Source organism: Canis lupus, chromosome 6 (assembly GCF_048164855.1).
Source record: "Canis lupus baileyi chromosome 6, mCanLup2.hap1, whole genome shotgun sequence".
In the NCBI taxonomy this organism is placed as follows: domain Eukaryota; kingdom Metazoa; phylum Chordata; class Mammalia; order Carnivora; family Canidae; genus Canis; species Canis lupus.
Genome location: NC_132843.1, coordinates 80,259,682 through 80,272,586, shown reverse-complemented (window position 1 = coordinate 80,272,586; position 12,905 = coordinate 80,259,682). Strand labels below are relative to the sequence as shown.

Sequence of the window (12,905 nt, the reverse complement as noted above, 5' to 3'; positions counted from 1 at the left end):
TCCAGGCCCACCGATCCCACAGGCTCCCACCCCACGACCACAGATGCCCTCTCGCTGGCCTCCCCGGCGGCCGCCCCGGCCCACTCAGCCTCCAGCCTCTACCCGCGCGTTCCCGCTCCCAGAGCCTCCCTGCGCCACCCGAGCTGCTGGCCTCACGTGGACCCTGCGCCATGTGCCTGTCAGCCCGGGGCCCATTTAGCTACTGCTGTGCAATCAGGGCTGGAGTTACCGACCGATGCTCAGCTGCTGTCCCGGGCCTGGCTGGACCCAAAGGGCGGCCGGGGACAGCCTGGGCCCGTCCCACTCCTCGTTGGCGTCGAGGAGCCAGCATGGGGCTCGGCGCACAGGCGGTGTCCGCAGGGACCCACAGGCACCTCCTGAGGCCCCCTCGGGATCAGAGGCAGAGGCGTGACCCTGTTCAGCAGCCCCGGCTACTGTCCTCATTCACCCCCAACACCCCCAAGCAGCCAGGGGCAGGCCCAGGCCCCCCACCCGGAGACGGCTCAAGCGTGTGGCTCCAGGCCGGCCCGGGCCGTTTCTGCTGGGGACACACTAACAGGTGTGTGACCACTGGGCCCGCCCCCGGGACAGGAGGGCTGGGGACACCCACGCAGCGCTCGGAGCTTACAGTTCCTGCAGTCTGCCCAGGGTCCGGATGGCGACGGGGAACTCCTGCAGCTCGTTATAATTCAGGTCCCTGGAGGGGAAAGCAGAGCAGCGGTCACAGGGGCGGCCTGACGGCAGGTCAGGGCCCCGAGGAGCAGGACCCTGGCCCCGGGCCTGGCCCCAGAGATGCGTCTTCCGGTCTGTCCGATGCACCTATCAAGCCTGGAAACACGGTTTGGAACGTGTGTGCTCCACTGCCGCCCCCAGACCGTCCGCTCGCAGCCTCCCCGGCCGCAGAACTGTTTGGAGGAGACACTGGACGGAGGGGACCCGGACGGACTCCTCCAGGAACGATCCCCGCCAGCCGAGGGGAGCACCCCAAGTGCACACGTCAGCAGCTGCGGGAGGGGCAGAGGGGACATGAGGTCATCCCGGCCACCTCGTGGCCAGCCCCAGGACTCTGGAAGGTTCCGTCGGGTGGCTGTTGGCCAGTGGGGGCCTCTGCCGTCTATCAGAAGGATCAGTGCTTCTGATCTTTGGGTGGCAGCACGACAATTGGTTCTTATTTTCTCTTAGGCTTTTCTTCATTTCACCATTTTTTTTTTATTACAACGAACATGTGTCACACACACAGAATCAGCAAACAATGGAGCTGTGTTTTATAAAGAGATTTTATGAATTTACTTATATGATGCATTTTTAAAAAGCAGGAGCAAATAGGGGCGCCTGGGTGGCTCGGTGGGTGAGGCAGATATCTGCCTTCAGCTCGGGGCACGAGCTCGGGGGCCTGGGATGGAGACCCGCGTCGTCAGGCGCCCTGCTCCGCGGAGAGTCTCCTCGTCCCTGTCCCTCCGCCCCTCCCCTGCCGCTAGTGCTCTCTCGTCTCTCAAGCAAATAAATAAATAAAATAAATAAAATCTTAAAGAAAAAAGGAGCAGCACCCCAGATTGTAAAGGATGCAGGGAAACATCATGCAGGATACATGATCGGCCGGAGTTAAATGCACACGATCTTGCAGACGTGACTCAACAGTGACTTGCACCCCAAGCCACCCCAAGTCCAGGAGCTTGTCCTACAGGAAAGGCCACACCCGGTGTGACGGCGTCGGTGCAAGGGGGCTCACATGTTGCTGTCGGGGCGGCAGGGGCAGCCCGGGGCCCAGTGGTCATGGCCTTGCCTGCATCATTGCACAAGGGGTTGTGGGCGTGTGTGTCCTGGTGGCACTGACGAGCAAGGGCACAGAGGACACATGCGGGAGCCCAAGAGCAAGTCCGCCTCGGACCCGCCTACAACGGACGAGAAAGCCGCAAAGGCGGGGAGCCCTGCCTTGAGGGGGTGCCGGTGGCCTGGGGAAGACGCCACAAGGTGCCGAGGAGACTCTGGGCGTTTTGCTCCACGTTGTGAGCCCCACCCCTGCCCGGAGGCTGCAGAAGAGGTCATCGACCTGCGAGACTTGTTTCAATCTATTTTTTTTAATATTTTATTTTTCTAGTGAAAAATACCTCTACGGCCACCGTGGGGCTCAAACTCACAACCCCCGAGGTCAGGAGTTGCACACTCCACCAATGGAGCCGGCCGGGCGCCCCTCAACCTTCAAGACTTTTTTTTTAAGATTTTATTTATTTATTCATGAGAGACACAGAGAGAGAGAGAGAGAGAGAGAGGCAGAGACCCAGGCAGAGGGAGAAGCCGGCTCCCTGCAGGGAGCCCGACGCGGGACTCGATCCCGGGTCTCCAGGATCACGCCCTGGGCTGAAGGTGGTGCTAAACCACTGAGCCACCCGGGCTGCCCTATTTTTATATTTTAATTTATATTTCTTTGACCAAGATTTTGAAGTTGACTTCCGTTTCACCTGGTGGCCGGCCAGCTGTAGCCCGCGCGGAAATGTGTCTGATCTTGCAGGGTGGCCCCGGTGCCTCCGGAGCCCCGGGCCGAGGTCTGCAGTCTCCGGCTTTGGCGGTGGGAGGGGGCAGGGGCGGCAGGCCGGGGCCCGGTCCAGTGGCCCCCCGGATGGCCCCCGCCCAACTTGCCTCGTCTTCGGAAGCCGTCTGTGCCCCGACGACTCATGAGAGGACTGCCCGTGGCCGGGTGACCGCACCCCAGGACACCGATGACCGGCTGCATACCCTGCTCTGTGCTGCTCCCGCCACGGCCGCGGGGCTTGAGGGGCGCACAGCCAGGGTCCACGGCCGGCGCGGGGTGCGCACGCGGCTCCCCACGGACACCAGAGGCGCTGGGGCGGGGTCTGGCTTCCCAGCGCCGGCAGGACGCAGGGTTGTCGGGAGGACCCGGGTGCCAGGGCTGCGGACAGGGGCAGCAGGGATCGGGACACGGACTCTTTGGGTTTTATGAGGCTTCATCGTCATGTGTCCATGTCCCCAAAACAAGGGGCCCTCCTAACTGCCCTCAGCCGTTCGGGAGCTCTCTGCGGTGGCCTCGGAGAGCCGGAGTTCCTACAGGTGGCACCCGGGCACCTTGGCTTCAAGACTCACTGATGCAGGGTCCGGCCTCGCTCTAGCTTGCTGCTGGGCCGCCCCCGCCGCCCTCAGGCCCCCGCGGGCTGCCCGCACCCGCCGCGTGGTGCACTGCAAGTGGCACGACGCTCCTGATTGTGCAACACGCGCGTGTGTCAGGCCGGCAGGCCGCAGGCCCTCAGCCTACACCACAGGTCAGCCCTGCCTCCGTGAAGCCGGAGGAGGAAGTGTCCCCCCTGCTGGGGCTGGGTCCCACCAGCAGGACGAGGCCCAGCAGATAGGGCGTGAGCGGGTCCTGGGTGTCGCGAGGCCTCACAGCCCTGCCCTCCTGGGCCGTCCCCACCAGCAAGCCCGGAGCCCAGGCGGCGCTTCCGGGGACAGGGGAGCCGCGAGGGCAAGACAAGCCAACAGCTGCGTCCGTGTGCACGAGCCTGCAGCTGAGTGACCCCAGGGCGGCCCCGGGGAAGGCCCAGCAGGGGTGCTCGGCGGGAGCCCGGCCAATCCCCAGATGTGGGACAGCCACACACGACGGTGTCACGTCACCATGTTCGGGTGGATCTGCTCCATGGCAAGCGATCATGAGCCACCCTGCTTCCTCTCCTCGTGGACTATATTGATATCTGACACCTGTGCGCTTCTTTTCTTCCCACTGCACGAGAACGGACGTTCCGGGGAACGTGGAGACTGTGCTTCACCTCCCAGACCCCAAAATACTGGCGCAGAACGGTAGCTCGACAAGGCTGTGTTGAGTGAATCGGTGAAAAGGTCTGGATAAATTGATTAATGAAAAGCCTTAACGGGCTCGGAGGAATATCTCGGATCTTCGGCAGGACGTCCCTAAGATTTAGAGGCTGGCATCCGACAAGGCACCGGGTCACCCTGCAGGGTGCCGTTAGGTCGGTGGGGGCCACAGTCCACACGGTGTTGCGGTCGCTGAGCCCTCATGCAGCTCGGCCGACTCGCCCGGGGGCCTCACACGCGGCGGGGAGAGACACGTAGGGAAAGGCACAGGAGCTAAAAGGCCATTTTCGGGCAGAGAAATGTGGGAAATAAAAACTGTACAAATGTCAAAAGAAACACTACAAGCCCGCACCAGCGGGCGCCCCAGATCTGCCCCCTGGGGCATCTCCACCCATTCAGTGAGCTGGGTGAGGGCCAAAGTGCTGCCCCCTTGGCTGCGTGCCCGCGTGACGGCCCTAGCTGTCCAGGGAACACGTCCTCGCAACTCTCTCGGCCCCTCGGGATTCAGTTCGGGGCAATGGACGTCTGTGGCCTGCTCGAAGGTACAGAGGGGTCTGCGGGGTAAGCAGGGGTCGCGATGGGCAGGAAATAGTCCAGGGGGGCGGGTGCACAGGACAGCCAGGGGAGGCCACAGCTCGACGACGTGGGTGCTGGGCCTCTAGAGACAGTTGGGAAGACCCGGAGGGCTTCGTGGAGAGGAGGCACCGGGGCTGGGTCTCAACAGGACAGCAGGGCAGGACTTCCACAGGCAGAGGGAAGGGAAGGACGGGCAGGTCAAGCAGAGACAGAGAGGCTTTAAAGGAAGTATTTAGGGGCGTTTGGGGGGCTCCGCGGCGGAGCGTGTGCCTTGGGCTCAGGGCGAGACCCTTGGGTCCGGGGATCAAGTCCCAGGTCGGGCTCCCTGCAGGGAGCCTGCTTCTCCCTCTGCCTGAGTCTCTGCCTCTCTCTGTCTCTCGTGAATAAATAAATAAAATCTTAAAAAAAAAAAAAATAAAGGCAGTATTTATTGCTGTGGAGTTTGAGAACAGGTGGCATAGCTCGGTTGAGCAATCGCACCAGCTATTCCACAGCTGTGCCAGGGACCACATCTGCCTCCCGAAGCTTCCAGGTCTGTCCTGCAGTGGTGGGGGGGGGGGTGTCCCTCACGGTGGGCGTGCTCTCCCGCAGAAGGTGAGCACAGGCGGCATGTCCTACATTTAGTGCAGGAATTTTACTTTTAAAATTCTTTTCCAAAAAAAAAAAAAATATTTTCCGGTCTTATTTCATTTAGATTCAAATAACATATGGTGTATTATTAATTTCAGAGGTGATTCAGCCGTTGTATTTAACACCCAGTGCCCACTGCACCACGTGCCCTCCTTCATGCCTGCCACCCAGTTACCCCATCCCTCACCCCTAGTAAGGATTTACAAAATATATAGATTTCCTTTATTTATTCATGAGAGACCCAGAGAGAGAGAGGCAGAGACACAGGCCGAGGGAGGAGCAGGCTCCCTGCAGGGAACCTGATGTGGGACTCGATCCCAGGACCCCGGGGTCACACCCTGGGCCCAAGGCAGATGCTCGACCGCTGAGCCCCCAGGTGCCCCTAGTGCAGGATTTTTAAATATCCAGCCTGACTCCTTCATGGTCGGTCTGCCCTTCCACTAGCTAGATGCCAAAGGCCCTGAGGCTGTGGGGATGGCAAGATCCTGAGTCACCACGTGGAGGAGACTACTTGCCCAGAAGCACCCCCTTGGGAATATTCTACGATCCAGAAGCAAACTTCTATTGCATTTGAGGCCTCGTACATGTTTTGGCTTATTTGTTACCCGACCTACCTACCTAGACAGTCCAGCATCAGCGGGGATTTGAACCCTGGCAGTATGGGTCCCAGGTCCACACCCCAGCTGCTACACGTCTGCCAAAGGGACCTCTTTAGAAAGCCAGACTGGCTGTGTCACGCTCCTGCTGAGAAATCTGCAGAGGCCTCCTCATCACCGACAACAAAGTTCAAGATCCCCCGTGGGCCGCGATGCCACATGGGACCGGCAGCTCCATCCACCCCCTCCGCCCCCGTGCCCTGTGCTGGCAGCCTGGGATGCCCCTCCTTCCGCTGCGCTGTCGAAATCCCAGCCCTCTTTGAAGTGTCGCTCAAATGTGCCCTCCTTCGCGTCCCCAATCCCACGCCTGCGGTCAGAATGAGTCACTCACACTCCTGGGGCTTTTCTGATGTTTCGTCCAGGAGCATGCTTAGCGCTAGGGTGGTAATAACGGTGGTGGGGGGGTGATGAGGATGATGATAACTGTAATTACCATCTAACAGTCACCTCGCTGGGTGATTTATTTATATACATTAATTCGTTTCATTCCTGTGCCAACCCTTTGAGGTGGGTGCTTCCCTCGTCTTTCTTGTAGGTGAGAAACTGAGGCCCCGAGAGAGGCACTCGGACCCTCGGACCGCGGGACGCAGGGGCTGGGCTGAGGCCCGGGCAGTTGGCATCCAGAAGGGCGCTGCCTGTGCGCGTAGCATCCTCCCCAGAGACAGGGGCCTGCTGCTCTCAGGAAGGCCGTGTGTCCCCTTCGGGGTCTCCTAAGGCCCAGGCCCGGGGCCGCTATGGGAACAGTCACTGTCAGGGTAACACTGGAGCTGCCGTCGAGGCCTGGGGACAGCTCGCCACGGCCCTCTCCCACCCCTGGGGATCAGGAGCTGACTCGCAGCCCTCGGGCGATTGCAGAAAAATCCCTCCGGGCACAAGCTCATTGGTCGGACGCACTCAGGCCGGGTGGGAGCCGACGTTGTTGCCTCCAGCTGGGAAAGCCTTCGGAGGCTTCAGTCTGCTCTTCCTAGAGCTGGGCACCAGCCCCCTGGGGCCTGCGGCCAGCAGGGCTGGAGGAGGAGCCATTCCCAGAGGCCGCGGGGCCCCGGCGGCCACCCCATCTGTTCAGCTGCGTCCAGGAGCCCAATCAAAACTGAGGAGGACCCGCACAATCGGCCAACGTGGGTGACTCAAGCCCCATGCTGCTCCAGGATCCACATCCCGGGGTTGTCCCGCCTGGCTGCGCGGAGCCAGCCAGCTCCTGGGGTCCCAGGGGTGGGGCTCAGCAGGGATTCAACCATCATCCCATTGCAGTCCCTTCTTTTTACTGATAAGGAAGCAGAGGCTCAGAGGGAGGAGGTGGGTCACTGCAAGTCGCACAGCCCAGGCTTGAAATCGGGCTTGTCGGCTCTTGGTTTAACATCTCTTCCAGGGACGCCCGGGGGGCTCAGGGCTGAGCGCCTGCCCTCAGCTCAGGGCATGATCCCGGAGTCCCGGGGAAAAAATCTGTTGTATCACCTCCCAAGCTGCACCCTAGCTCGGCTCCCAGTAGCAGGGTTGAGAAACAGTTTCAGGGGAAGCAGGAAGGAGGATAAACGGAGGGGGAGGCCCAGGCTGCCTCCTGCGGGAAGAAACTCCCACGGGAGCGGCTCCGGGTGCTGACAAGCACGTCAAAGCCAGCTGGCCACACAAGGCTAGACGTCTCGTCGTGGGTTACAGGACTCGGAGTAGAAAGAGCTTGGGCCTCCGTGGGCCCAGCGGGTCCCCTTGAACCAGTCGCCCTGCTTTGCTCGTCTGGTCCCCACCTGCGCACCCGGGACGCCCGGCACATGGGACTGCTCCGTCCACCGGGCCCAGAGCCCGCCCGCTGCACACGTTCAGGTGACGCCCGTTCCTCCTCCCTCCTCCCTGCACTACACACCAGACACCGGAACCCACACGCGTATTCATCAGACGCTGCAACCGCAGCGGACACACACGTTGGTCTCTTTACGCATCACAGCAATAAAGGAGGATTAAGATAATTAATTAGGCTTCCGCTTACACTTTTATTCTCAAGGCTAATATTTGTGTTGATTATCAGATCACAGATAAGAGCACCGGGAGGAATGCGGGTGAGCCCAGATCCCCAGCGAGAAACACAAAACACAGCCGGTTCTGATTGTAAACTCGTGTCTTTATCTCCCGAAGGCCTGTAACGAGGGCAGGCAACAGATCCCTGACTCCACTGCTCCTCCGACCTGCAGCCGAGCCTCTCTCCACCGGACTCGGCTGGGCCAGATGACTGGGCGGAGCCGGGAACCCGCGGACTATGACTCACAGCATTGTTCTACCTTCTGAACAACCCGCACGGAAGGCCACCCATTAATAAATGCAGCAATTAGTACAATTGCCCTCTGCTTCCCTCCAGAGGCACAGACATGCCCTCCCTCCACCCACGCTTGCTTCCCTGCCAGGAGATGCAAACAACATCCCAGGTGACAGCAGCCCCAGCGGCCATGAAAGCCGCCGGCCTGCCTGCCCTAACATGCACCGGGGTCCGAGAAGCCCGGGCCCGGGACGAAGGAGGACAGGCCATCTGCTCCCTCGCAGGACTCGCCTGGAGATCCTGGCGGGAGGGGGGTCCCGCTTCTGCTCGAATCATGCAAACAGCAGGGCTCCCCGACTCCGCTGGGCGTAAAGGGCACCACCGTCGGGCTACTCGACAGATGAAGGAACCCCTGCCCACCTGAGCGGAGCCCCCTTTGCTTCCTCCCAGGGCCCAAGGCCTGTCGGCTGGAGGACTGTGACACACGTGGAGCTGTCTTCCGAAGACGGGCATCGTCTTCCACCCACGGCTTCTCCCACATTCTTTGAAGGTGTAGACGGGGCGTGTGGACACTTCATGTTCTCACCGGGACCCCGGCTGATAGACGCGGGCAGACCCTTGGGAGCACCTCCCCACCCAGACGCCTTGGGCCCGTCAATGCTGGAACCTGAAGACCCTGGTCGGAGCAGAATGCTGCCCGAGGATTTGTCCTAGTGACTTCCACTCACTGGTCTAACGTCAGGGTCCTGAGCTTATGGGAAAGGGACTTTGCCCCCAGGCAAGGCGAAGGGACCTCCCCGGGGGTTCAGTCCACGTCCAGGGCTTCCGTTTCCCCATCTGTACGAGGGAAGGTCTGGGCTGGAGACTCTGCACGCGCTAAATACGGGTGAACTGAGCTGGGATGAGCCTCAGAGGCTGGACAGTCCGATGCTGCCTCAGTGTAGGTGGAGGAACTGGAGCCCAGAGAGGAACAGGGACCTGCCAGGGGCCGTACACCCATTCATTTGTTCAACAAATATTTATTGAGTACCTTCCCTGTGCCAGGCCCTGTGTCAGGTGCCACAGAAACTCATGGAGAGGCGGGGGACAGACAACCAGCAAACGGCCAAATCCAACGAACAAATCGGTATCAGACTGATGAGTGCCATAGAGAAGACTAAGTAGGAAAAGGAGACGGAGAAGAAGTGTTGCAAAGTGGTGATCAGTGAGGACCTTGCTCAAAAAGGTGACATGTGGGCAGAGTCCTGGAGGAGGTGGAGAACTGCAGAAAGAACATTCCAGACAAAGGGAACAGTCAGGGCAAAGGCCCCGAGGCAGGAGCACTTCTATCCGGTGTATCAAAGGAAGCCCCTATGCCTGGAGTAGACGGAGGTAGGAGTGAGACCAGAGAGGTAGCAGGTGTCACCTCACCTGAGACCTTGCAGAACTTGTAGGCTTCTTTCCAGAACTTTGTAGAACTTTGTCTTCTCTCCAGAGTATGATCAGGGAACCACTGGAGAGTTTTGAATAGAAGAGGATCGTGATCTAAAAGACTAGATCTAGGGGATCCCCGGGTGGCTCAGCGGTTGAGCATCTGCCTTTGGCCCAGGTGTGATGCTGGAGACCCAGGATCGAGTCCCACATCGGGCCCCTTGCATGGAGCATGCTTCTCCCTCTGCCTGTGCCTCTGCCTCCCTCTCTGTATCTATCATGAATAAATAAATAAATAAAATCTTTAAAAAATAAAAAAATAAAAGACTAGATCTAAAAGAGTCCCTCTAGCTATTGTGTTGAAAACAGATGTAAAATGACAAGGACAAAGGCAGAGTGACCGGGTGAGGGGAGGCTGTTGGCTTGGGCCGGCCTGGGGGCAGCCGGGGGTGAGAGGTAGTCGGGTTCTGGGGCGCCAGGGCGATGAGGCCCAAATGCCGGCAACACTACACTAGTAAGAGGTCAAAAAGAGCTCGGGACTCCTGATCCAGAGGCCCTTCGACTCTGTGAAGGCAAGGGCTACATTTAAACGTGCCCCCAGCACTCAGAGTGATGGCCGGGCACGTTCTAGAAGCTCACTAACTGGAGCCTTGTGCAATGAGAAAATCTAAAGAAACAGAAAAGAGAGTGGTGATGTTGTCTCTTTTTTTTTTTTTAAGATTTTATTTATTTATGAGAGACAGAGAGAGAGAGAGAGACAGAGAGAGAGACAGGCAGAGGGAGAAGCAGGCTCCATGCAGGAGCCCGATGCAGGACTCGATTCCGGGACCCCGGGGTCACGCCCTGGGCCAGGGGCAGATGCTCAACCGCTGAGCCACCTGGGCTGCCCTGTTTCTTTTTTTTTTTTTTTTTCATAAAAAATGTTATTTATTTGAGGAGGGGAGGAGAACAGGGGAGAGACAGAGGGAGAGCGAGAATCCCAAGCAGACTCCGCACTGAGCACAGAGCCCGACGTGGGGCTGGATCTCCCCACCCCGAGGTCAGGACCTGAGCTGAATCAACAGTGAGAGGCTTGCCCGACTGAGCCCCCCAGGCGCCCCGGTAATCATGGATTCTTACCACCTCCTCCTTCCCGCAGATCCCAGGGCCGGACCCGAACCCCACCAGAGACCCTGCTGCCAGTGGTTCCCGGGGGGACCCAGCCGTGCCCAGCTCCCCCCACCTGCCTTGCTCCACCTGCTGTCCCCCCTCCAGGGCAGACCCACTGGCCAGGGTGCCCGTGGGAGCAGCGGAAGTTCAGGGCAGAGGCCTTGGCCCCGATGCCAGCAGAGGAGGAAAGGGCAGCAGTGACAAGAATGGTGACCTCGGCCACCCCGAGCACCAGGGCGATGGCAGAGGGAACGCTGTACCGGGAAGAACTATTAATAACTCGTCAAGACAAACTCACTGGGCAGCTCGATTTTCTGCCTGCGAGAAGTCATTAGTGGTTCTGCGGGGAAAGCCAGAAAAAAAGTTTTATATGGAACAATAAATTCCTCTACGAGCCACAAAACCCCACAAATTTGCAGCTAATAAACCCACAAATGTAAGCCGATTAAGAGCTGGCAAGGAAAGAGTTCCCTGGTTCTTACAGGGTGAGCCCTGGGAGTCAGGGTGGCCTGACTGGCCGCAGCTGGGCCAGAGGCAGAGAACCTTGGGTTCTAGTCGGGCTCCTAGTGCCTTCAGTGACCTTGAGCAATCAACGGCTCCCTCCTCGGTTTCCTCACTTGTAACGCAAGGATGCACGATCCCTGCCTTGTTTCCCTCACCAAGTGGTCATGGGGCAGGCGGGGATGGGCTAAGGGAGCTCTGAGGGGCAACAGCCTTTTGAACACTGTTCTTGAGTCTCGTCACCGCAGGAATCATCAGGGGGATGATCGGCACTCGCCTTAGGATTAGAAAGAAAGTTGGCGACATTCATCCGATCCCGTCTGCCCCGCCGACAGCGCCCGGCCTCAGGGGCAGCTGCAGTGGGTCGACCCCAATGATATGCCCAAAGCCCGAGCCCTGGCACCTGGGAACATGACCTTATTTTATTTAGCAAGAGGGCCTTCGCAGATGTAAGGAAGTTACGGATCCTGAGGTGCGATCATCCTGGATCAGCAGGATGGCCCTGAATCCAATGACAAGTGTCCTTAAGAGAGGAGACCAGGAGGAGGCCATGCAAAGCCACGGCAGCGTCCGTGGGCGGGGGTGGGGGTGCATCTAGGAGCCGCGGAGCGCCGAGCTCACCAGCAGCCCCCGAAGCTGAGAGGGGCATGGAACAGATCCTGCCTCCAACCTCCAGAAGGAACCAACCCGCCAGCACCTGTGCTTGGGACGCCTGGCCGCCGCCCAGGACTGTGGGGAAACACATTTCTGGTGCTTGTGTTTTTTTTTAAGCTACAAACTCTGGCGATTTGTTACGGCAGCCACACCCCGACTCCCTGGGGGCTCCTATCTGCCCTAGAGAGGGGACGGTCACGTCACCCACCGCTGCGAGATGGCACCTCTGGGCATCACCCTCTCTGCCACCTCATGACGCGGTTCCAAAGGAAGAGGAGGAGGAGAGAGGGAGGGAGGAAGACAGGAAGGAAAGAAGAAAGGACAGACAGAAAGGTTATTTAATTAACCAGTTCAGCGGGGCCGGGGGGCGGGGGCACATCGCTCTCCAGCACTAAGGGGGAGGACTAGGACACAAAGCCAACACCGCCTCAGCGCCCACAGTGCTCCAGGCTGCAAACGCCGTGGCAGGAGTCAGAAAACAGCATCCCCGTCTCCTCTGGTGGAAGCCGAGGCTCTCGAGAGGCCGGTGACTCGCACGGGTCACATGCCGGCGGCAGAGCCGGGCAGGGAAGCAGGTGCGCCGATGCAAGGCCAGCCCGAGCTCCACCCTGGGATGCCCCTGAGCCCCGGAGGAGCCTCCCGTGGACACCTGCCTGGTTTTCTGTCCCGGCCACAGGCGGACAGTCCGGCCCAGGACCCAGAGGTGGCCAGATGCTCTCAGGACCAAGTCGGAGCAAAATCTGCGGGTGTGGGTGGGTCCAGTGACCTGGGACGCAGGAACCCGCTGCAGCCACGGCTGCCGTGGGAGCACTGACATCCTGCAGGAGCAGACCCCGGGACACCTGGCACCGGAGGGGGTCTACACGCAGCGCACGGCCCCATATTATTAGAGCAGAATTCCGTACGTGTCTGCTTTGGCCTCCTCTCCTCCCAGACCTCAGGGCCACGCTGGTCCCGATTCGTGCAGGGAGCTGGAGCCGGGAGGTCGCTGTTGCCGCCGGGAGCCCAGGCCCCGCTCCACAGGGGAAAGCTCCAGCCAGCTCCGGGGCCCCAACAGGGCCTGACGTGCTTAGTGAGGTCATATGGGGCCCAGATATCATGGCCCGGGCAGGAGGGCGGCGAGGCGCAGTTGTCCCCAGATCCATCCTAGGCCCTAGGCTCCGAGTTCTTCCTAGGACACAGACACCAAACCCCCAGTTCCAGGGAGCAGGGCGGGCCCTGTGGGTTATAATTGCACTTGCTCGGCGGGGTTAATCTGATTT

General features: G+C 59.8%; 1 protein-coding gene across 3 annotated transcripts in view; it reads right to left on the bottom strand.

Moving 5' to 3' along the window:
* LGR6 (leucine rich repeat containing G protein-coupled receptor 6) overlaps nucleotides 1-12,905 on the bottom strand; it is a 105,161-nt gene that overhangs the window by 17,400 nt on the left and 74,856 nt on the right. For all 3 annotated transcript variants that reach the window (XM_072831433.1, XM_072831434.1, XM_072831435.1), the window contains one exon: nucleotides 629-697. In XM_072831433.1, the coding sequence (XP_072687534.1) occupies nucleotides 629-697 (69 nt within the window). The remainder of the gene's footprint in view (nucleotides 1-628; nucleotides 698-12,905) is intronic.